General features: G+C 42.5%; 1 protein-coding gene across 1 annotated transcript in view; it reads right to left on the bottom strand.

Moving 5' to 3' along the window:
* The window catches only part of LOC143767327 (uncharacterized), a 760398-nt gene that overhangs the window by 28693 nt on the left and 707915 nt on the right, over positions 1-23790 (bottom strand). The window contains 2 exon segments of the mRNA XM_077255569.1: positions 7763-8323; positions 21725-22597. Of these exon segments, the coding sequence (XP_077111684.1) occupies positions 7763-8323; positions 21725-22597 (1434 nt within the window).

Below are 23790 nucleotides of genomic sequence, written 5' to 3' on the forward strand. Positions count from 1 at the left end.
TTGATGAAAGAGTACAGTATAAATACTGGGCCCTATGGTGGGGACACAGTGTGAGAGGAAAATGTGAAGAGGGGGCCGGTATGGAAAGGAGAGGTCAGTGGGAAGAGCATGTACCATAAGAGGGACAGTGTGGAAGTCATATTTTGTGCAGATAATATAGTGAGAGGCAATTTTTTATTCAGGAGGATTATAATGACACTTCTATCTTTAAGGGCATCATGTGGAGATTTTCTGCAAAAGAGTGGAGAAGATGGAAGTCTGCAGAGACGAGCTGTGGATGAGAAAACTCATCATGGGGTCTGGACAAGATGAATAAAAGGAGAACTGCTCCAGAAATGACAACATCTATAAGGTACCTGGATGTAAATGTTATTTTTGATACTAACTAAATCTTATGTTTTTATTTGTTAGGCGCATTAAAGGGGATGTTCAGGTTTGTAATGAGTCTGCAGTCATTCTTTGTGACTGCAGACTTCTGAATTTTCACAGTGCACTGCATGCTGTGAGCATTCTCTCGTGCTGGGGATTTACATACATGCATCATGCGCTGACTAGACATGTGTGGCCTCACTCACTGAAAATGAACAGACCGAGGCCGGGCACGTCTAGTCAGAATGTTGTCAGAAGTATACAAATCGCATGATTGTGCTGACATGACCGTCCACCGGCAAGGGAGAATCCTAAAAGTGTGCAGTGCATTAGTTGTGAGAATTCAGAAGCTGCGATGTCAGGATTCAGCTCTGCAGGTTCCAGTAGTCATCACATGGACACTTCACTCGTATGTGACTTTCATACTTGTGGTCCTGTGACAACGAGCTTCTCTTCCTGCTTCTCTCAGTTTTTCACTGAACATTGAGAGCATTAGGGAGAGGAGTTTGTGGGTACATGACAAAGTGTGCAAATCGCATATGTCATTGGTGGGGGCAACAAACTGAATTCTTGCCCCGGGTACCAGAAATCCTAGATACACCTCTGGTTCACTATCAATGTTAGGAAAGACCAGGGGTGCCCAAACTTTTACATGGCATGGTATAATTACGAAAAATACTAAAAAATACCATGGCTCCTGAAATACAGTTAGGTCCATATATATTTGGACAGAGACAACATTTTTCTTATTTTGGTTATAGACATTACCACAATGAATTTTAAACAAAACAATTCAGATGCAGTTGAAGTTCAGACTTTCAGCTTTCATTTGAGGGTATCCACATTAAAATTGGATGAAGGGTTTAGGAGTTTCAGCTCCTTAACATGTGCCACCCTGTTTTTAAAGGGACCAAAAGTAATTGGACAATTGACTCCAAGGCTATTTCATGGACAGGTGTGGGTAATCCCTTCGTTATGTCATTCTCAATTAAGCAGATAAAAGGTCTGGAGTTGATTTGAAGTGTGGTGCTTGCATTTGGAAGGTTTTGCTGTGAAGTAAACATGCGGTCAAAGGAGCTCTCCATGCAGGTGAAACAAGCCATCCTTAAGCTGCGAAAACAGAAAAAACCCATCCGAGAAATTGCTACATTAGGAGTGGCAAAATATACAGTTTGGTACATCCTGAGAAAGAAAGAAAGCACTGGTGAACTCATCAATGCAAAAAGACCTGGGCGCCCACGAAAGACAACAGTGGTGGATGATCGCAGAATAATCTCCATGGTGAAGAGAAACCCCTTCACAACAGCCAACCAAGTGAACAACACTCTCCAGGAGGTAGGCGTATCAATATCCAAATCTACCATAAAGAGAAGACTGCATGAATGTAAATACAGAGGGTTCACTGCACGGTGCAAGCCACTCATAAGCATCAAGAATAAAAAGGCTAGACTGGAATTTGCTAAAAAACATCTAAAAAAGCCAGCACAGTTCTGGAAGAACATTTTTTGGACAGATGAAACCAAGATCAACCTCTACCAGAATGATGGAAAGAGAAAAGTATGGTGAAGGCGTGGTACAGCTCATGATCCAAAGCATACCACATCATCTGTAAAACACGGTGGAGGCAGTGTGATGGCTTGGGCATGCATGGCTGCCAGTGGTACTGGGTCACTAGTGTTTATTGATGATGTGACACAGGACAAAAGCAGCCGAATGAATTCTGAGGTATTCAGAGCCATACTGTGTGCTCAGATCCAGCCAAATTCAGCCAAACTGATTGGTCGTCGTTTCATACTACAGATGGACAATGACCCAAAACATAAAGCCAAAGCAACCCAGGAGTTAATTAAAGCAAAGAAGTGGAATATTCTTGAAAGGCCAAGTCAGTCACCTGATCTCAACCCAATTGAGCATGCATTTCACTTGTTAAAGACTAAACTTCAGACAGAAAGGCCCACAAACAAACAGCAACTGAAAACCACTGCAGTGAAGGCCTGGCAGAGCATCAAAAAGGAGGAAACACAGCGTCTGGTGATGTCCATGAGTTCAAGACTTCAGGCAGTCATTGCCAACAAAGGGTTTTCAACCAAGCACTAAAAATAAACATTTTATTTAAAATTATTGAATCTGTCCAATTACTTTTGGTCCCTTTAAAAACAGGGTGGCACATGTTAAGAAGCTGAAACTTCTAAACCCTTCATCCAATTTTAATGTGGATACCCTTAAATGAAAGCTGAAAGTCTGAACTTCAACTGCATCTGAATTGTTTTGTTTAAAATTCATTGTGGTAATGTCTATAACCAAAATAAGAAAAATGTTGTCTCTGTCCAAATATATATGGACCTAACTGTAGGACAATTAAACAAACAAAAAAAATGTCCTGAAGACCAAAATGGGCACCTCGTTTAGAAGTTGATGGAATGCCCAGCCTCACCCCCTCTGTCAATCCCTGCACTGGCTCCCCATTACCCAGAGACTCCTGTTCAAAACCCTAACCATGACAAAGCCATCCACAACCTGTGTCCTCCATACAACTGTGACCTTGTCTCTCGGTACTTACCTACACACAACCTCCGATCCTCATAAGATCTCCTTCTATACTTGCATCTTATCTCCTCTTCCCACCATCGCATACAAGATTTCTCCTGCGTATCACCCCTACTCTGGAACTCTCTACCCCAACATATCAGACTCTCGCCTACCATGGAAACCTTCAAAAAGAACCTGAAGACCTACCTCTTCCGACAAGCCTAAAACCTGCAGTAACCACAGATGGCCCAAACCGCTGCACGACCAGCTCTGCCCTCGCCTACTGTATCTTCACCCATTCCTTGTAGATTGTGAGCCCTCGCGGGCAGGGTCCTCTCTCCTTCTGTACCAGTTATGACTTGTATTGTGTAAGATTATTGTACTTGTTTTTATTATGTATACCCCTCCGCACATGTAAAGCGCCATGGAATAAATGGCGCTATAATAATAATAATAATATTAGGGTCACGTAATTTCATATATAAACATGTGATCCCCATACAGAATGCAAACATAGATTTAGGCCTCAATCAGACGACATTTGTTTTTTTTCAGTTTATAAATTGAAATAATATATATTTCTAGGTGTTGGACCCATTTTTTGTCCGTAAGTCCGTTTTCCAATCTGTTTCATATATTTTTTGGGTTTGCCAAAGCCTCTCATATCAACTGCTCAGTGAAGAATGAACAGTACTCATATGACTACACGGATGCCACAGAAGTGTCGTCAGTTTTTTCTATAGACACAATCACTTGGACAGGAAATTTTACTCTACAAATCAAATGAAAAACAGATGTCTTCTTTTTTGGATGACAGCCTCAGGCTGTGTCCACACTTTTGTTTAGAAATTTTCTTTTTTCAGTTCCATTTTTGGAATAAGCAAACAGGATTCATGTTCAAAACTGATATGTTGTACAACTGTAAGGAGGTTGCTTTCCCTGCTCCTTGCCTGGAACCACATAGTCAGACAGCTGGGTTGTTGGGGGGAAGACTTTCTGCCCTGGACAGAGGGGACGAGGGGACTGCTGGGAAGAGAGAGGTGTGGTCAGAAAAGAGCGGGAGAGCAGAGGGAAGGCAGCGCGCCAAAGAGAGGGCAGGCTGCAGCGCCGTGCTCCCCTAAAAGTAGTGCTCCCCGTGAGGGCACTGAGGCTGAGATACCCACCAGAGTGAAGGCTGGATGTGGGGGTGTAGATTTGGAAGCCTCCTGAATCAGAGACAGTGACTGTGCAGCCCCGGTGACCGCAGTGACAAGCAAAGATCCCTGAGTGTGATAAGTAACTGCCCAGTGTGTGTGTGACACCGTTACTACAGAGAGACTGTCAGCCTGGTGCACAGAGGCTCTTGCAGCAGCGACGGAGACTGTGCTATTTCCTGGTTCCAGTTTCACTTTGAGAAGAACAGGCTGCAAAAGTTTAACCCCGGAGTCTCCAGTTCTCAGAAGACAGGAAAGACTTCAGACTCTTCAAGTGTTGCTGGTGACTGTACCCACATTGGAATAAGGACCCTTCAGTCAGGACCTCCCTGGACTGATAAGTTACAAGAACACTCGTTAACCCTTTCGTTTCCGTTTAACTGTTTACTATTGATTTACCTCTATTAACCCCCTGTTTACTCCCTGCGAGGAGAATCTACTCCTGTTAATAAATTCCCCTCAACAGTTGGTCTGTCTGTTCCGTGGTGACATACGCAACCCTGCACTCTATTACACTTGGCGTAGTTGGCAGGATGTCACACGGTAGCGCGGAAGGGGCAGACCAAGCAGTTGATGGAGGTCCCAGGTCTAGCATCTCCCTGGGAGCCATGTTACTGTAGCTAACCTGCCAAGATTTTCAGGGAGTAATGTCATGTTGCGGGGTTGGACGGAGCGCATCCGAGGGATGATGCGGATGCATCCTATGACACCGGCTCTGCAGGCGGAAATAGCTGTGATGGCCCTAGAGGGGGATGCACGGGACTCTGTTATGCTCAGACCCCCCCAGGCGAGAGATACCCTGGACAAAGTATTATGTATACTTGAGGAGACGCATGGGGACCCCACTGACGTAGGGGAGCTGCGCATGCGACTGTTCCGCCGGGTACAAAGAGAGGGGGAGACCGTGACGCAATATATGAACGCACTGCAAGAGCTTCATACTGCCATTATACGGAAGGACGGCATAGGTGTGGGGTCAATTGACGTTGTACTGCGAGACCAACTGGTGACAGGCTTGCGAGATGTGTTAGTGAAACAGGCCCTGCGAGAGCGCATGCGCGTAAAGCTAGATATGACTTTCTCTGAGGTCGGGAGTGAGGCACGCACGCGCGAGCGAGAGCAAGGGGTGGTAGGGCCAGTGAGAAAGGTATGGAGCAGGGAGGTAACAGCCCCTCAATGGGTAGAAGACTTGAAGACGGAGGTTAAGCGAGTCCGTGAGGAGGTGGCTGAATATAAGAAGATCCCTGCTGCAGAGTACAGCCCTCCAGTGCGAGAAAGAGAGACCGCCCCCCAAAGTGAGACTGGTGCCGCTCAGCCAAGACGACTGCCTAGATGCTACAACTGCGGAGCACCCAGTCACAATGAAGAGGAGGCGATGTGGACCCGAGATTCCCAGCTGAAGATAAGAAGAATCTGGGAGGAGATTGAGAGTCTGGGGAAAGCCCTTACTGCCGTTTTGGGGACCAGCGGCATACCCCGAGGTAACGTGCGGAAGCCGCCAGAAAAAGATAGAGGAGAGGTGCGCAGCATGAAGATGGCTTCAGTGGTGGCCCCAGAGTGTAACTCCATATCCTGGGGTGAAGAGCAACCGCAGATGAGAGATGTCCCCCGCCGAGGTCGACGATCCAGACTGAAGCGCCCTCCAGACCGACGCAGGCGTGAGTGCTGGTTGTGCAGAAAGGTGGGACACATGTCCAGAAATTGCCCTACCCGAGAAGAGCGGTGGCAGAGATCCGCTCACCCCTCTGAGGGTCCTGCTAACTGGAGGGAACGTCGCCCCTGGAGGGAATGGTACGGCAGGAAGAGAAGAGTTCCACCTAGGACAAGACAGTACCACAATGTCGGACGCCAAGGAGAGGTGGAGAAGGTGTCAAGCATCTCTGGTGAAATGACTGCGCTGTCCCAACGCGTAAAAGTGAGCCTAGTGGATCTACAGCCTGGGTCTGAAGGTTTTATTGGTGAGACTCAGCCCGGAGGAAAGAAAGTGACGTTCACTCAAGAAGACCACCGAAGTGCTTTACTACCTTGCCCAGCACGAGTTCCCGAAGAAGGAGAGAAAGTGCCAAGTGTTCCTGTGACACTCGTTTTCAAGGTCCGAGCCAATGAGAAGGAGAAACCACTGATGTCATCCCCCGAGGTGAAGAATGTGCTGGCTGTCAGCTCACCAGTTCCTGATCGGACAGGGGAAATGGAACAGCTGTGTGAGACAGGGCGTGTGGTTGAGAAGCCCTGGGAAGTGATGTCCGCAGAGCCCGGCGCAGATGACAAAGAGTCCGGCCTGCATGGTCTTAATTCATCTGGCTCAAGCTTTGACGAGAATGCTCCTGTCAAAGAGAGGGGGAGCTATGGAGAAGAATTACTTGTACTAAGCCCCCAGACTGAGGAACCCGAGCAAGAAGCCCCTACGCAAACACCTGCCACTGGCAAGGCTAAGAAGAAGAAGAAAAAGAAGAAGACAGCAGTTGTTGATGAAGCAGAGAAAGCATATCTCAACCTGACTGATGAGCAGCTCCTAAACCATTTAGTCTGGAAGTATGTACAAGAAGAAAGGCAGAAGGAGATGCGAGAATCGCAGGTATCTGACTCCCCTCCAAAGAACAAAGAGAAGCACGAAGAGTCCTCGCCCGTGGAATGGCGAGCTTTAAGAGAGGGGGAATGTAAGGAGGTTGCTTTCCCTGCTCCTTGCCTGGAACCACATAGTCAGACAGCTGGGTTGTTGGGGGGAAGACTTTCTGCCCTGGACAGAGGGGACGAGGGGACTGCTGGGAAGAGAGAGGTGTGGTCAGAAAAGAGCGGGAGAGCAGAGGGAAGGCAGCGCGCCAAAGAGAGGGCAGGCTGCAGCGCCGTGCTCCCCTAAAAGTAGTGCTCCCCGTGAGGGCACTGAGGCTGAGATACCCACCAGAGTGAAGGCTGGATGTGGGGGTGTAGATTTGGAAGCCTCCTGAATCAGAGACAGTGACTGTGCAGCCCTGGTGACCGCAGTGACAAGCAAAGATCCCTGAGTGTGATAAGTAACTGCCCAGTGTGTGTGTGACACCGTTACTACAGAGAGACTGTCAGCCTGGTGCACAGAGGCTCTTGCAGCAGCGACGGAGACTGTGCTATTTCCTGGTTCCAGTTTCACTTTGAGAAGAACAGGCTGCAAAAGTTTAACCCCGGAGTCTCCAGGAGTCTCCAGTTCTCAGAAGACAGGAAAGACTTCAGACTCTTCAAGTGTTGCTGGTGACTGTACCCACATTGGAATAAGGACCCTTCAGTCAGGACCTCCCTGGACTGATAAGTTACAAGAACACTCGTTAACCCTTTCGTTTCCGTTTAACTGTTTACTATTGATTTACCTCTATTAACCCCCTGTTTACTCCCTGCGAGGAGAATCTACTCCTGTTAATAAATTCCCCTCAACAGTTGGTCTGTCTGTTCCGTGGTGACATACGCAACCCTGCGCTCTATTACACATCCAATGAAAACAGAAGCAGAGTGGTCCCATTTATTATGGGGTACCTCAGGGTACTGATATGTGTCCTTTTTAGGCATGTGTGAGTTTACTATAATTTGCATTTTTCTCTTACTCATGCATTCAATAAAATGATAAAAAAAGAAAAATTGCTAAATCCCTGTATGTGTCTTTTGATGTCTATCAAGATTTCCTTTCACTGTAAAACATTTCTCACATTCTGAACATGAATATGGCTTCACTCCTGTGTGAATTCTCTGATGTTTAACAAGATTTGATTTCTGCATAAAACATTTCCCACATTCTGAACATAAAAATGGCTTCTCTCCTGTGTGAATTCTCTGATGTACAACAAGTTTAGATTTTTCACTGTAACGATTCCCACATTCCGAACATTGAAATGTCTTCTCCCCTGTGTGAGTTCTCTGATGTACAACAACCTGTGTTTTCTGTTTATAACATTTCCCACATTCTGAACATGAAAATGGCTTCTCCCCTGTATGAGTTCTCTGATGTCTAACAAGATTTGATTTCTGCATAAAACATTTCCCACATTCTGAACATAAAAATGGCTTCTCTCCTGTGTGAATTCTCTGATGTACAACAAGTTTAGATTTTTCGCTATAACGATTCCCACATTTCGAACATTGAAATTTCTTCTCCCCTGTGTGAGTTCTCTGATGTACAACAACCTGTGATTTCTGTTTATAACATTTCCCACATTCTGAACATGAAAATGGCTTCTCCCCTGTGTGAACCCTCTGATGTATGACAAGATGTGCTTTCTTATCAAAACATTTACTGCACTGTGAGCATGAATATGGTTTTACTTTTTTAAGAGCTAGTTCATGTTTACCAGTCCTTCTATGACTTTTGTTTTGCACATCGGTAATTGATGAAGCAGAAGAAAGAACCTGTTGAAAATGATCAGATGAAAGAGTTTTTCTGAGAATGAATTGAGGTGTATCTGGGATAATGGCATGTTCTTCATATGTATATGGTGTAATACTATAACCATTTGCTGCAAAATCTGAGAATATCAGATGTCCCTCTGAGCTCCTGGTATAGTCATCTGAAAAGAATAAAAGTGAATTTATTGTTTTTCAATAATACTGCACTGAAATCATATCAATATTATCAATATTATGTATTGTATTTTATATATTTTCATATAAATTGTAATACAAATCAATTATTAAATGACTAAGAAAGTAGAGCAAGGGGACCATGGCCCTAAATGATAAAATGCAGATCTTCTCCATTGACCATCACTGAACTCATTGTTTATCCCATGAATACGTTTGGGTAAGCCAGGATTAGGATCTACCTGTCACATGGCTCCATGAAGATGTTCAGAGAAGCCAGGTTGTGACCCTCTGGTCACCTGGCCTTGTACCTCAATGGAAACCTCAATAAAAATGCTCAGCTGCCTAAGCTTGTTGTTACCTCTTTTCTGTGTGTCACAGGTAGGGGTAGTCGGCCCTGGAAGTCACAGCTGGTTTTAATCCCGGTGAGTCAGCAGAAGGGTGAGACTATGTAAATTTGCACTATCCTGGGTATTTTGCTGGGACTGTTCTATGTGTTATTTGCCTGTTTTGTGGTTCAATAAAGTGTTGCCATACTGTTTTACCTTCACCTTGTGTTGTCTGAGTAGTATTATGCTCACGGTAAAAGGAGAGCGGTTGTTGGGATGATCCTTGGTCCATGTGGTCTCGAGCTAGCGAACCAGAGCACCCACTGACCTCCGTGTCTTCACAAGTTTCTACAAGAATCCAACTTGGAACAACTACTATCAAGATCTTCTTCTGAATCTAATAACATCTTAGAACAGCTCAGTTACTTCAATTCCTACTTCTATAGAACTTGATTATCCAGTCTTGAACTGAACATTTTTTCCTCAAAAGCTCAAGTGCTTTAAATGGACACTAACATGTATACAAAGCAACAGCTAATTAAGACTTTTGTTTATTTTTCTACTAACCTATATTTTCCTTTTCAAATTTAAGCAGACAAGGAACTTATGCACTGGCTAATGTTAACATACTTATTTACTGTACTTAATATGACTCTGTTTAATGTTAAAATGCAACTAATATTAAGGTTAGTTTTAAGTAATGTATACTTGTTATTTTCCTTTTCCCTATCTTTCTAGGAAATTTCCTTGTTCCATCTCCCCTCATGTTTTTCTTTTCCTGATAAAAATTTGTTATATTTCCTCCACCCCCACCATTTCCTCTCCCACTCTTCTTTCCTACAGAATTGTTGTTCCACTTTTTTTTCCTTTAAAAATTTCCAAAATCCTAATAAAAGTTATTGAAACACAAAAATATGTTTAAAAAATGATGCTGAGGTATATTAGACATGTAGAAAGTGTTACTTAATAATTATTTATTTTTATTGGTACAGCTATCTATTTTACGCCCTGAAAAATTTGAAGTTCATCAATTGCAAATTTTTACAAATTGTCATAAAATTTCCAATTTTTTCATAAGTAAATGCAAATCATATCAACCGATATTTAGCTCTAACATGAATTACAATGTGTCACGAAAAAAAACATTCTCAGAAACACTGGAATATGTTGAAGCATTCAAGAGTTATTACGACATAAACTGACACTGGTCAAAGGGGGCTCTGCCAGGATAGTAAAAATAGGCTTCACCAGTAAGGAGTTAAAGGGGCTGTCCAGTCCAAAATGATAAATCCGCATTTACTCTGGGTGACTGCAGACTTATGGATCACCCCAGCGCACATGCTGTGGGAATTCACTGATTTCTGATCCAGGACAAGCTTGTACGTATGTGTTATACATACTCCTGGCCAGAACCCGATTAGTGGGTGTCCATACATTTGTCGGCCACATCCACTTTTCGGCTGCGTCACTAGACGGGGTGCGGCCTAAAAGTGTATGGACCGAGGCCACGCCCACCAGTCGGGTATGCATAACGCATACATACCTGCCGGTCCTGGCTCAGAAGCTGGAAAATCCCCGCAGAGCACGTACAGAGAAACTGCAGACTTATCAGTTTGGACCGGATAACCTTTTTAAGTGATAAATCTTTAAGTCTCAAGTCCACATAAAAATACTCAATGCAACAAACCTTAAAAAAATTCAACACATAATTATACCATCTGGTGACTGAAGAGAACCTGTGACTTCTTGGCACTGAATTGTTACTACTCACCTGTGCAGTTATCTGTAGGAATTTCCTCTTTACACCGCTCATCACCTCTCACATATGTCTCTGTAGTATTAATATGGGTCAGATCTTTACCCTGGAATAAATGTTTTAAAGTCACAAACAGATAGAGAAGTCATTTGAAATGATTCAATAAACCCCAGAAACAATAGTAATGCATATGGTGACCAAAAATTACACCGCACTTGGCGTTCGATGTGTACTTGGCAAAGGCTCATGTCCCCAACTGGTGAGTCAGACAGAGGGTATGCATACACAATGTCTTTTTCAGGCAGATTCTACCTTGAACCCATCTGCAAAACAATGAACTGCAAAGCGACTTTCCACGCGTATGTTCCGTCTTCTAAGGGTATGTGCACATGACATTTTTTCAAGGGAGTTACAGAACGGTAAATAAACGCTACAAAGTTATTCAATACAATTAATAAAAAGCAGGAAGCCAAAATATAACCAAAAAAATGACTGAAAAGATGAAAAAAGACCCTTTAAAACAAAGGACGATGGCATTGACTGAAGCATCTTCTGCTTGAAAATTTTGCCAGGTTTTTCAAACAGATATTGTGTGCACGTACCTTAAGGGTGCACATACTTTTTAATAAATAGTTCAGGTCCTCATACACATTAAATCAGGGTTGGCCTAGCAAATGGTTTTCATCGAGTTTGTCCGACAGTTTGATGTGTATCGGTACCCCTGACTGATGAAGTCAGTGGAGATAATGATGTCCAATTGCAGACTGCAGATCCTTTTGCTCTCTAAGAGATAAGCCACCACCAGACAATTCTTGCATAGCAGTTCTCTCATTGAAAACAAAAGAGCGGTTGGCAGCATCAGGGTGATAGGGCGAGAGTAAAACGTTAAAACAGGATGAGTACCAACATCAGGACATACATTCATCATCAGAACCATCATCGGTACATGAATACAGCTCCAGAACCATCACCACTACATGAATACAGAACCAGAACCATCATCATTACATGAATACAACACCAGAATCACAATCAGTATGTGAATACAGCATGAGAGCCATCATCAGTACATGAATACAGCACCAGATCTACCTTCAGTACATAGATAGATCACCAGAAGAATCCATATATAAATACATCTTCAGATCCATTGCCAGTATATGAATACAGCACCAGAATCATCATCAGTACAGCAAGACAGCACCAAACTTAGTACAACAATCAATTGCAATGTCAGGTTTAGCCTTCACAAATGTATGCCATGAACTTGCAACTTCCAGCATGTTCTTAACAATGATAAGGGAACGAGGGGAGTTGTAGTTACTATACATCATCAGGCTGTGGAAAATAAGGTAACCACAGTACTGATTAGATGTAGGCAAAAGCACTATTAAACATTTAAAGAGTAACTTAAAGGAGCACTCCCACTGAGATTTTAATGCATTAAATGTCTGTGTATGTGAATGTACTCACCTACTGCTGTTTTCCCCTGTGTTCTCTGCTTTTCAGTGACATCATCACAATTGTGACTACCCAGCTGACTCTATACTGTATGTGACAGAAGTCTATTTTACAATTAAAGCCTATGAAGCCTCGTACTGGTACTCCATATGTTTACATTGTAAAAGTAAATTCTGGGTCAGGTAAAGCACAGCATGACCTGGACAGTCTGCAGAGTGGTAAGTCACTGAGGAGAAAGGTGCTGGACACATAAGACCGCATCAATATGTGAATGTATTAATGCACTCAAACCACAGTACATGCACATACAAACATTAAATGAATAAAACAAGTAGTGGGAGTGCTTCTTTAACTTTTAGGGGCTATCTAATATTTTTTTTTATGACTCACAATCCTGAGCAGATTGGTACAGGTCTTGGTCCTGACTCCTGAGACCCCACAAATTTCTCAAAAGACCTTTTCGAAGTGCACAGGTCAGGAGACAGGAGCCCATGACTCTACTACATCTGCTGTGTGCTGTGTGTGACTTGTTTTGAGCGATTTTTGGCGAAAATTAAAGGGCCTAAAACATGTATAAAAAGTTGACAAAAAGTTTAGTCATACTCTAATGTGCATAATCAACAACCAAATATCCGTCTATTTAAACAGGCTGTCAATCACCAGATGCACAAGCAAAATGTTCGTTCATTGGGTGAAATGGTTTTCTTAACAAAAATGCTATGCTACGCGCACATATTGATCAAATTATCAACTGTCCTGTGCACACATAACTGCGATCAGCCAGTCTACATGTTGTCATGACTGCAGATTGGCTTGATATAAGTGGCTCAGCAGTCGTTTAATGGCTGTAATTCTCCATTTTCAATACACCCTTAAACTCAGGAAGTTTATAGATGACATCTACTCTGATTCCTCATTCCTTTCTTAGACATCTGATCCTGACCCCTTGATGACTTTTCACATCCAGAGTTCGTCTCTGCAGAAGACCGCCACACTGTCCTTCGTTATTAATTATACCTACCACACGTTGCTTACTTATAAACTATGATCTCCATGCTATACATGGCTCTAAGTGCCCCTTCTAACAAACTATCCCCCTCACACAGCCACTAGTTCATATTGAACCACCTCTTCACACTGCCCCCTGACTATTCAACCCTTGTGGCTCTTTCTACCACAGGTTAAACAGCTGCCATGAAGAGATTAATTTGGCTGGCCACAATAATTAAGTAAGCCCCAGTGTAAAAATATCCATCCAGAGATATCAGGGATTCCCAGGATGTGCCAAGAAAATATTACAATATTAATCCATCTCCGCCAGCCTGAAGCGTTGATGCTGGATGCTGTTCCTTGAAAATCCCTACAAGGTTGGTAGTTTATCATATAATGGTCCTGGTGAATGTTGCACCGATGCTCATGTTTGACGTCAGTTAGATGATTCAATCTTCTAATTTTAATTTGGATTACAACGTATAACTCATCACTTCATTTTATGGGTTACGGATCTCACACCATGTGCTAAAGCTCCAATCAGGAGAGGCAGTAATCTCTAATAAATTGGCCATTCAGTGTATTATACTGGTGGATAAAACAAGACTGAACACAAGACCTTCACAGCCTTCTACACATCATAGGGGAGATCTCATGACACCTTCTCTCCATCTACCTGATGATCCTGAGGAACATTCGGATCTTCTTGTTTACAGTCCTGTGGAAGAAAAGGATGGGGACATCTCTCTGGTGTTGTCCTCTCACAGGATAGAACTGGAGGAAACAGATACAGGGACTGAATTCATTCTTTACATACAGATAATTATAGGCCGTGTGTATTTAGTCCTGTCTATTACCTGGTGGTGTGAGGGGCTGGGGAATCTCCATCATGACGTCCTTGTACAGATCTTTGTGTCCTTCTAAATACTCCCACTCCTCCATGGAGAAATAGAGGGTGACATCCTGACACCTTATAGGAACCTGACACATACAATGATAGAGTCATCCCCCGATCCCTCCATAGTGTTACTGTATAATGTCCCAGCATTCTCAGCAGTGTCACCTCTCCAGTCAGCAGCTCAATCATCTTGTAGGTGAGTTCTAGGATCTTCTGGTCATTGATGTCCTCATGTATCAGGGGGTGAGGTGGAGGCCCTGTGATTGGGCTCAGGGGTCTTCCCCATCCCTCAGACACAGGGGCCTGACAGCGCTCACTAGAGGTCTTCTTCACTACTGTGTAATCCTGGTTATGGAGAGACACATTAATAAACCTCACTACAGACATTTCCAGAGTCCTCACCTCTCCAGTTCTGTCCATCTGTTATTCCCATAGATAAGAATGATGTAATGTGACGTCATCAGAATCTCTCACCTCTCCAGTAAGCCGGAAGAGGATCTCTAGGGTGAGGTGTAATATCCTCTCCGCCATCTTGTCCCTGTCCCTATCCATCCTTGTAGGGTCACTCAGTAGAATTCTCTTATATAGAAGATCTCCACTGAGAGGATCCGATATTGTAGGGACCTGAATGGGGAGAAGATGACGATGTAACATCATAAAGATCCCATGTAAGAAACCTCCGGAGCTGTTACCGGCGTCACATGATCACTACATCCAGTCATGGCCCCGTCCTGCCCCCGGTATAACACACAGTCCTATTATAGTCACATACAGAGATTTATCACAGGCTCAGCACTGAGGGGGTTAATGTCCCCTGCGCCCAGTAATGGGGAATCTCCAGCACCTACCTCCACCTGCAGAGCCGCACACCACATATATGGCTGCTCTGTGCGCACAGGACCTGTGATGAGGTCACAGGAGGGGAGGAGTCAGGGGGTCACATGATCAGGGGCCTCAGTCTGCAGGACTCTGCTGTGCTAGTTGCAAGACTGAATTTAGACAAAGTAGGGCCCGAAATACTCATATGTTGCTCCATCACACAGAAACATTTCGGTTGTATTTACATGCTCTGAGTTCAGGCTGCTAAATGAGCGTGATTGACAATATTGAAGTCGTTCGACACTTGCTTCCCAGAGTCTTTCCATCTGTTGAGGAACAATGATGGAGAAAGAACAATCACTAGTAGATTCATCTGTCCTCATACAATATCATGTTACCAGCATGATATCTCCAGTTTTCAGCAGGCGATGTGCTGCTGAGAACAATGATGTCTGTCAGGATGGTGGGAGAGTAGTATCCCCACTCTGTCAGGATGATAGGAAGGTGGTATTCCCAGTCTGTCAGGATGGTAGGAAGGTGGTATTCCCAGTCTGTCAGGATGGTAGGAAGGTGGTATTCCCAGTCTGTCAGGATGATAGGAAGGTGGTATTCCCAGTCTGTCAGGATGGTAGGAAGGTGGTATTCCCAGTCTGTCAGGATGGTAGGAAGGTGGTATTCCCAGTCTGTCAGGATGGTAGGAAGGTGGTATTCCCAGTCTGTCAGGATGGTAGGAAGGTGGTATTCAGAGTCTGTCAGGATGATAGGAAGGTGGTATTCCCAGTCTGTCAGGATGGTAGGAAGGTGGTATTCCCAGTCTATCAGGATGGTAGGAAGGTGGTATTCAGAGTCTGTCAGGATGGTAGGAAGGTGGTATTCCCAGTCTGTCAGGATGATAGGAAGGTGGTATTTCCAGTCTATCAGGATGATAGGAAGGTGGTATTCCCAGTCAGGATGGTAGGAAGGTGGTATTCCCAGTCTGTCAGGATGGTAGGAAGGTGGTATTCCCAGTCTGTCAGGATGGTAGGAAGGTGGTATTCCCAGTCTGTCAGGATGATGGGTGCTAAGACACAAGGGTTATGTACAAACCAGGGGAGATGATAAATCTGAACCCCACAGGTTCCTATTCAGACAAGGCAATCCCTACCCTGACTCTGATTTGTCCCTGCCTGAATGCAAAAGTTGGCACCTTAAGATTACGTAATTGCATCCTCATTCGAAATTTGCTGACCCTGAGTGTCCTTAGCTGCACCCTAAACTACACACAGTGCATACTCCAAAACAACAACCACAGAAAGGAATGCACACAAGCCGAGATTGAGAAGCTGGGCTAAGGACGTGTTCACACAGACATACAGGAAAAAAATAAGAACCAACAAACAGAATACGTGAATAACCTCCCAGACCTTAAAACTAAGAAAAGGGTACTGGGGATGTAGCAAAAGCAACAGGAGAGGAGTCAGGTAAGATAAACCTTAGCTGAGAAGCTGGATCTCCAAACACCATCAAACTTGGAATATTGACAGCAAAAACTGCAAGTTCATGGTGAGAATAAATAGTTCCTCCCAAGATGTGGTAGGCAAACCAAATGAGGAAGCAAAAACACCTGCATAGAAGCAACACGGCAAAGCAAAGACAAGTGTATTATCAGCAGTGAAGAGAGACAACACAGGCTGTGGTCCAACAGAAAGGGAAACCGACCACCATCCAGAGGTCACTTGATCGAGTCTCGGAGTTCCCCCATTCTACGAGGGGCCACTTGACCCTCAGAAACCCTCACGCTTATAGAACTCTCTAATTTATATCAAAAGACTGACCGTCACTTCCAAACAGAAAGACAAATGTGATCAGTTGCAAGTTAAGAGAGCCACTTGAAATTCTTGAAATGCTATAGTATGCAAAGGAATTGCATTACCGCTATAGAAAATAAGTTAAGGCAATGTCAGACAATACGCATGCAGATCATCCAAATTAGCCCAGTAGTTATCTTCTGGACCTTACAAAACCCTTCCATTTGACGAGATACTGCAAATGGAGCCTGAGCTGCCTGGATCCTAGAACCTGCTCAATTTCATACTCCCAATCCCCCTCCAGATTCAACTCCATAATGTCTCGGGGACCAGCTGTCCCTTCAAATTTCTTTAAAAAGGGAAGAATGGAAGGAATTGCTGATTTTCCAAGCTACAAGGATTTGAAGCTTAACAGTCACGGGATTCAAAATTTTGGTAATTCTATAATGACCTAAAAAAACTGGGAGCAAACATCCTAGAAGCCGCCTTAAGATGTAATTTTCTTCAAGGATAACCAAATAAATTCACAGACCCTAAAGACAGTGGCCTTTCTACGTCTGCAGTTGGTATCTTTTTTGACCGTCACTGGTTACCAAAAGAACCCCTTCTACCTTCTTCCTGGCATTAATTACATAGTTACATAGGTTGACTACTAATACTAGGTCCATCAAGTTCAACCTTCCTCCACCAATTGTACATATTGTCATTAATTTAATTATAACGGACAATGTTATATGTATTAAGGAAATAATCCATTAAGGAAATAATCCAACCCTTTTTTAAAAGCTGTTATAGCATTTGACATTACTACCTCTTGGGTAGGGCATTCTCCATTCTGGCTGCTCCAACTGTAAAGAAATGTTTCCTATTTAGCTGCTGGAATCACCTTTCTTCTACCCGTAATGAGTGCCCCCTGGTCCTTAGTGTTTTCTTTGGAAATAATAAGTCATGTGCCACTACTTTGTACTGACCACACATATATTTATACATGTAAATGAGATCCCCTGTGAGACGTCTTTTTTTTCTAAGCTAAACAAACTCAACTTCTCCAACCATCATTTGAGAGGCCTTCCATCCCTTGTAATCATCTAGTTGCCCACCTTTGAACTGACTTTAACTTCTGAATATTCTTTTAAAAATGAGGAGCCCACAGCCTGATCCTATAGATGTGGCCTCACAAGTGATTTATAAAAGGGTAACAATTCGTTGGGATCTCTGAATTTTATCTTTTTTACACCCTAAAATCTTGTTTGCTTTTGTGGCTGCTGCTTGACATTGAGTATTGCTGCTCAGCTAACTTGAAACCAGAATACCCAAGTCCTTCTCCTGTTCTGTAGTCCCGAGTATACTCCCATTTAATGTATATGCAGCAATAGGATTACTCTGTCTTAGGCCGGGATCACACATGCGAGAAATACAGCCAAGTCTCGCATGTTAATACCCGGCACTCAAGAGTGGAGCGTGTGGCTGCATGTATTGCTATGCGGCCGCACGCTCCACTCCCGAGTGCCGGCGACAGTGCCAGGTATTAACATGCGAGACTCTGCCATATTTCTCGCATGAGTGATCCCGGCATTAGGTGCATTACTTTACATATATCTACATTAAATCTCATTTGCCAAATATTTGCTCATTCAGTCATCTTGTCCAGAGTGTTTTGCAATATTTTAATGTCAAAGTCAGATTTTAATGTACTACATAGTTTTGTGTTATCAGCAAAGACTGACACCTTACTCTCAATCTCATACACTAGGTCATTAATAAAGAGGTTGAAAATAATCGGTCCTAGCACAGATCCCTGAGATCCCCACTGCTGATTATATCCAATTACAGAACGTACCATTTATGACAACTCTTTGTTTCCTGTCATTTAGGCAATTCCTTATCCATTTTCATATAGTTACCCCCAAGTCCATGGTTTTGTAGTTTCAGTATAAGACCATTGTGATACAATATCAAATGCCTTTGCAAAGTCCAGATAAATCACATGAGCCACATTACCAACATCCAGATTTGCACTTACCTACTCATAGAAACCCAACATGTTGGTTAGACATGACGTATTTTTCATGAATCCATGATGGTTGTCATTTATTATATTATTCTCTGCAATATACTTCTGCGTGTCATTTCTTATAATGCCCTCAAAAACTTTGCACAATACTGATGTCAGACTTACTGGACGGTAGTTGCCTGGATCCACCTTCTTACCCTTCTTAAATATCGGTACCACATCAGCCATCCTCCAATCCTGTGACACCACAAGTTACAAGAGAGTCTAAGAATATGAGATACATCGGTCTGTCAATTACTGAGCTCAATTCCCTCAGTATCCGTGGATGAATGCCATCTGGGCTGGGGGATTTGTCAATGTTTAATTTGCTCAGACGCATGCATACTTCTTCTTGTGTAAAACTAGTTATATCAGATGGTGAACTTTGATTTTTGCCTTGTTGAAAGATCCCTGGATCTTTCATTGGTGAACACAGATGAAAAATGCCTGTTTAATATCTCTTCCCCCTGTGCAGCGGCGGGAACTCGACACCTAACAAATGGCCCCACATATTGCCATTAACAGTATGATGGCCAGACAAATTGCTCTATACAGTATAATGACCTCACATAGTGCTCCATACAATATAATGGGCCCACACAGTGTTCCACAAAGTATAATGGATCCACATAATGATCAATACAGCATAACGGCTCTACATAGTGCTCCATGCAGTATAATGAGCCCACATAGCGCTCCATACAGTATAATGGGCCCTCACAGTGCTCCATACAGTATAATAGGCCCACATAATGCTCCATACAGTATAATGGGCACCTCATAGTGCTCCATATAGAATGGCCTCACATATTATACTGTATGAAGCACTATGTGAGGCCATTACACTGAATGGAACACTATGTGGGGCCACTATACTATATGGAGCACTCTATGGGCCTATTATTCTGAAGCCATTGTACTGTATGAAGCACTGGCTTCAGAATAATAGGCCCATAGAGTGCTTCATATAGTATAACGGCCCCACATAGTGTTCCATTCAGTGTAATGGCCTCACATAGTGCTCCATACAGTGTAATGGGCCCACGTAGTCCTCCATACAGTAAAATGGCATCATGTAGTGATCCATACAGTATCAAAAAACTGACCGGCATATTCGTAAATTTTTTATATTTGTAGTACATACCTTCTGACTGAGCTCTCCTCACATCAGCCTAAGGCGTTTTTAAACAGATCTTGCCCCTGCTTGCCCATATAGTTGTACGTTTTAACCCGGAAGAGGTGTAGGGTCCATACAAAGATGTATGCCTTGTTGCTGACTGTTGGGCTCACGTGAACTTGCCAATTTGTGTGCTAAGTAACTTCATTATTTAACCTGTTTTCTACAGCAGTAATGTAGTTCCAAGTTCATATATCTAATATTTAACTATTATAGCGCTTTAGAGTGCAGCTTTAATTTAGTTCCATACAGTATAAAGGGCCCACATAGTGCCACATACAGTATAATGGCCCCACATAGTCCCCATAGAGTATATTGGCTCCACATAGTGCTCCATACAGTATAAAGGGTCCCACAAAGAGCCCCATACAGCATAATGGCCTCAAATAAGGGTCCATACAGTATAATAGGCCACACATTAAAAAAATAAATACTTACCTCTGCCTGTTCCCCCGCTGCTCTGGTCTCTTCATGGAGTCTTCAGAACCTCTGTACATCTAGGTACAGTGGGTGCGTTGTAATGACGTCATCGTGCCCACTGTGCTGACACGTCAGATGCAAATGGGGAATAATGGGAGAGGGAGTATTAGCTGACACTCCCTTCTCTGTCATTGCTTTCAACTGTAAAGGCATCTAAGATGCCAATATACAGTGGGGAAAATAAGCATTTGATACACTGCCGATTTTGCAAGTTTTCCCACCTACAAAGAATGGAGAGGTCTGTAATTTTTATCGTAGGTACACTTCAACTGTGAGAGAAAGATTAACAAAAATACAGAAAAACACATTGTATGATTTTTACATATTTAATGCAATAAAATGCAAATTAATTAAAGTATTTGATTCAATACAAAAATAGAACTTAAAGGGAATCGGTCAGCACATTTGACCTGTCTAAGAAATTAATATGGGCATACAGGTTATACAATGCTGAAAAAGTCCTACCTGTATGCCTCACATGCTTTGTTGTTGAGAAATCATCTTTTGTCATTTTATATAAATGACCTCTTCCAGGCTCTGGGGAGAAGGTTGTCTGGAAGATAACTCTGCCTCCAGAGCTTGTTTTAAATATAAGAGAGCGTTACCATTGTGATTTATAATGGCCGCTCTCCTAATCTCATTGCAGAACTCTGTATGATTATAACTGACACATCTGCAGGTTCTTCTCAGCTTCAACTTCCGTCTCACAGGCTGAGTATACTTGTCTTTTTGTATCCTGGTCTGTAACGGGTTAAATTGCATTCACACATGATTGGACAATGTTGTTTTTAAATGTTCCCATGATTCCGTGTATTTATACTATGACTACTACCCTGGGTGGGGGAGGGGACAGATCAGGGTAGATATAGGAGCATAGCAAAACACGAGAACCCGGTGTCTCCACCTTCAGGAGTAATCCGGGGGACAGGGACAGGAAAGAGAGGCCCTAGCTCTAGGGAACTAGTTAGCGCCCACAGTTCAAACACCATCGTGACAGACACTTTAATATTATATACATAACATATATAAAGTACTTAACAGACGGGCTGGATGTTGGACGGCAATTGTCCTGATCATGTACAGCAGAATTCTTCATTGCAGATGTCACATCGAACAGAAGAGAGCTACATCAGACAAGTTATGTATGCAAATGTTATGTTTCGCACATAGGTGTATTATATGGATACTAATTGCTTTTCATTAACAATTAATCATTGGTAATTGTATACATTTTCTGATAATCAAATGGCCCAAATTATTTTCCGTTTTTGTTTTCGGTTTTTCTTACCTGATAAAAGAAAAATAGCTACTTCCCTGTGTGTGTCCTTTGATGTCTAACAAGATGTGAATTCAATATAAAACATTTCCCACATTCTGAGCAGGAAAATGGCTTCTCCCCTGTGTGAATTTTATGATGTACAATAAGTTCTGATTTAGTTTTAAAACATTTCCCACATTCTGAACATGAATATGGCTTCTCCCCTGTGTGAATTCTCTTATGTACAACAAGATATGAGCTTGTTTGAAAACATTTCCCACATTCTGAACATGAATATGGCTTTTCCCCTGTGTGAACTCTCTGATGTGTAATGAGACGTGATTTCTCTATGAAACATTTTCCACATTCTGAACATAAAAATGGCTTCTCCTGTCTGTGAATTCTCTGATGTATATCGAGATGTGATTTCTGAATAAAACATTTTCCACATTCTGAACAAAAAAATGGCTTCTCTCCTGTGTGAATTCTCTGATGTGTAACAAGCTTGGATTTCACGCTAAAACATTTCCCACATTCTAAACATGAATATGGCTTCTCCTCTGTGCGAGTTCTGACACGCTGTGATTTCTGTCTAAAACATTTTCCACATTCTGAACATAAAAATGGCTTCTCGCCTGTGTGAATTTTCTGATGCATCACAAGATCTGATTTATCATTAAAACATTTCCCACATTCTGAGCAAGAAAACAGTTTCTCCCCTTCTCCTAGTTCATGTTTATCAATATGTCTATGACTTCTGTTTTGCATATCGTTCATTGATGAAGGTGAAGAAAGGACCTGTTGAAAATGATCAGATGAAAGATTTTTTCTAAGAACCGCTGGAGGTGTATCTAAGATAATGACATGTTCTTTAAATGTATCTGCTGTGATATCATGATCATCTGTTGCAGAATCTGAAAATATCAGATGTCCCTCTGAGCTCCTGGTACAGTCATCTGCTAAGAATAAAAGTGATTTTATTATTTTTCATTAACACTTCATTGAAATCATATCAATTTCATGTAACGTATACATTTTCATGCAAATTGTAATACAAATCAATTATCAATTGACTAAGAAAGTAGAGCACAAAACATGGACTATTAGATTATGATGTTAAGCCTCCAGGTTGCGCGGTTTCACTCTTTCACTTCTCTGTTGGATTTGTCTTCTGCATAGGTTCATTTTGCCTGTCATCAATCATTACCAGTTTTATCAGGGGTGGGGAAACTTTTTTCTGCCAAGACTCATTTGGATATTTATGCCATCATTCGAGGGCTGTACAAAACTATCAACTTGAAATTTATCCTGCTAAATTTGGTCAAACATTTTATTATCTCACCTCTAATGCGATGGCTGGAGCTGCATCTCTTTGGTGAAGCTGTGATATTAAATGGTATTTATTATGTTGCCACTTACAACTGCTTTTCCAAGTTTGCATTGGTCTGGATGGCAGTCAACTCATTGTGAAAGGTTTTGAAAATAACTCACAGCAGGAAATTGTACCGAACATAGATGTGTATTACACTGCATGTCACCTCACAGCGAGAAATTCACCACTGCTCAAGTAACATTTATATAACTCAAGCAATGGGAGGTCTGCTGTATGTGTCACAAAGGAAAAAACAAAACTGATGTATACATTACATAGAACACACTGAGACTGCTGTATGCACATCACATATGGGACACAGACTGCTGAATATACATCACGTAGGAGTCTATGGGGCTAGAGGTTGTAAATTACTGCACATCCAGTTGGAAGAATGTCTCAGGTGGGGTACCACAGGGCTTTGTCCTGGGCCCTGTCTTGTTCAACATCTTTATCAATGATTTAGATGAAGGAATTGAGGGTGAACTGATTAAATTTGCTGATGACACAAAGCTAGGAGGGATAGCTAATACTAGAGAAGAGAGAGGATTCAAAAAGATATAAATAAACTGGAGCAGTGGGCAGCAACTAACAGCAACAGCAACTAACAGAATGATTTTTAACAGGGAAAAATGAAAAGTACTACATCTGGGCAATAAAAATGAAAAAAGCATATACAGAGTATCAGGAACACGGATAAGCAACAGCACATGTGAAAAACGCTTGGGTATACTAATGGATTACAGACTGAACATGAGTCAACAGTGTGATGCAGAAGCA

The sequence above is a fragment of the Ranitomeya variabilis genome, chromosome 4, assembly GCF_051348905.1.
Source record: "Ranitomeya variabilis isolate aRanVar5 chromosome 4, aRanVar5.hap1, whole genome shotgun sequence".
Lineage (NCBI taxonomy): Eukaryota > Metazoa > Chordata > Amphibia > Anura > Dendrobatidae > Ranitomeya > Ranitomeya variabilis.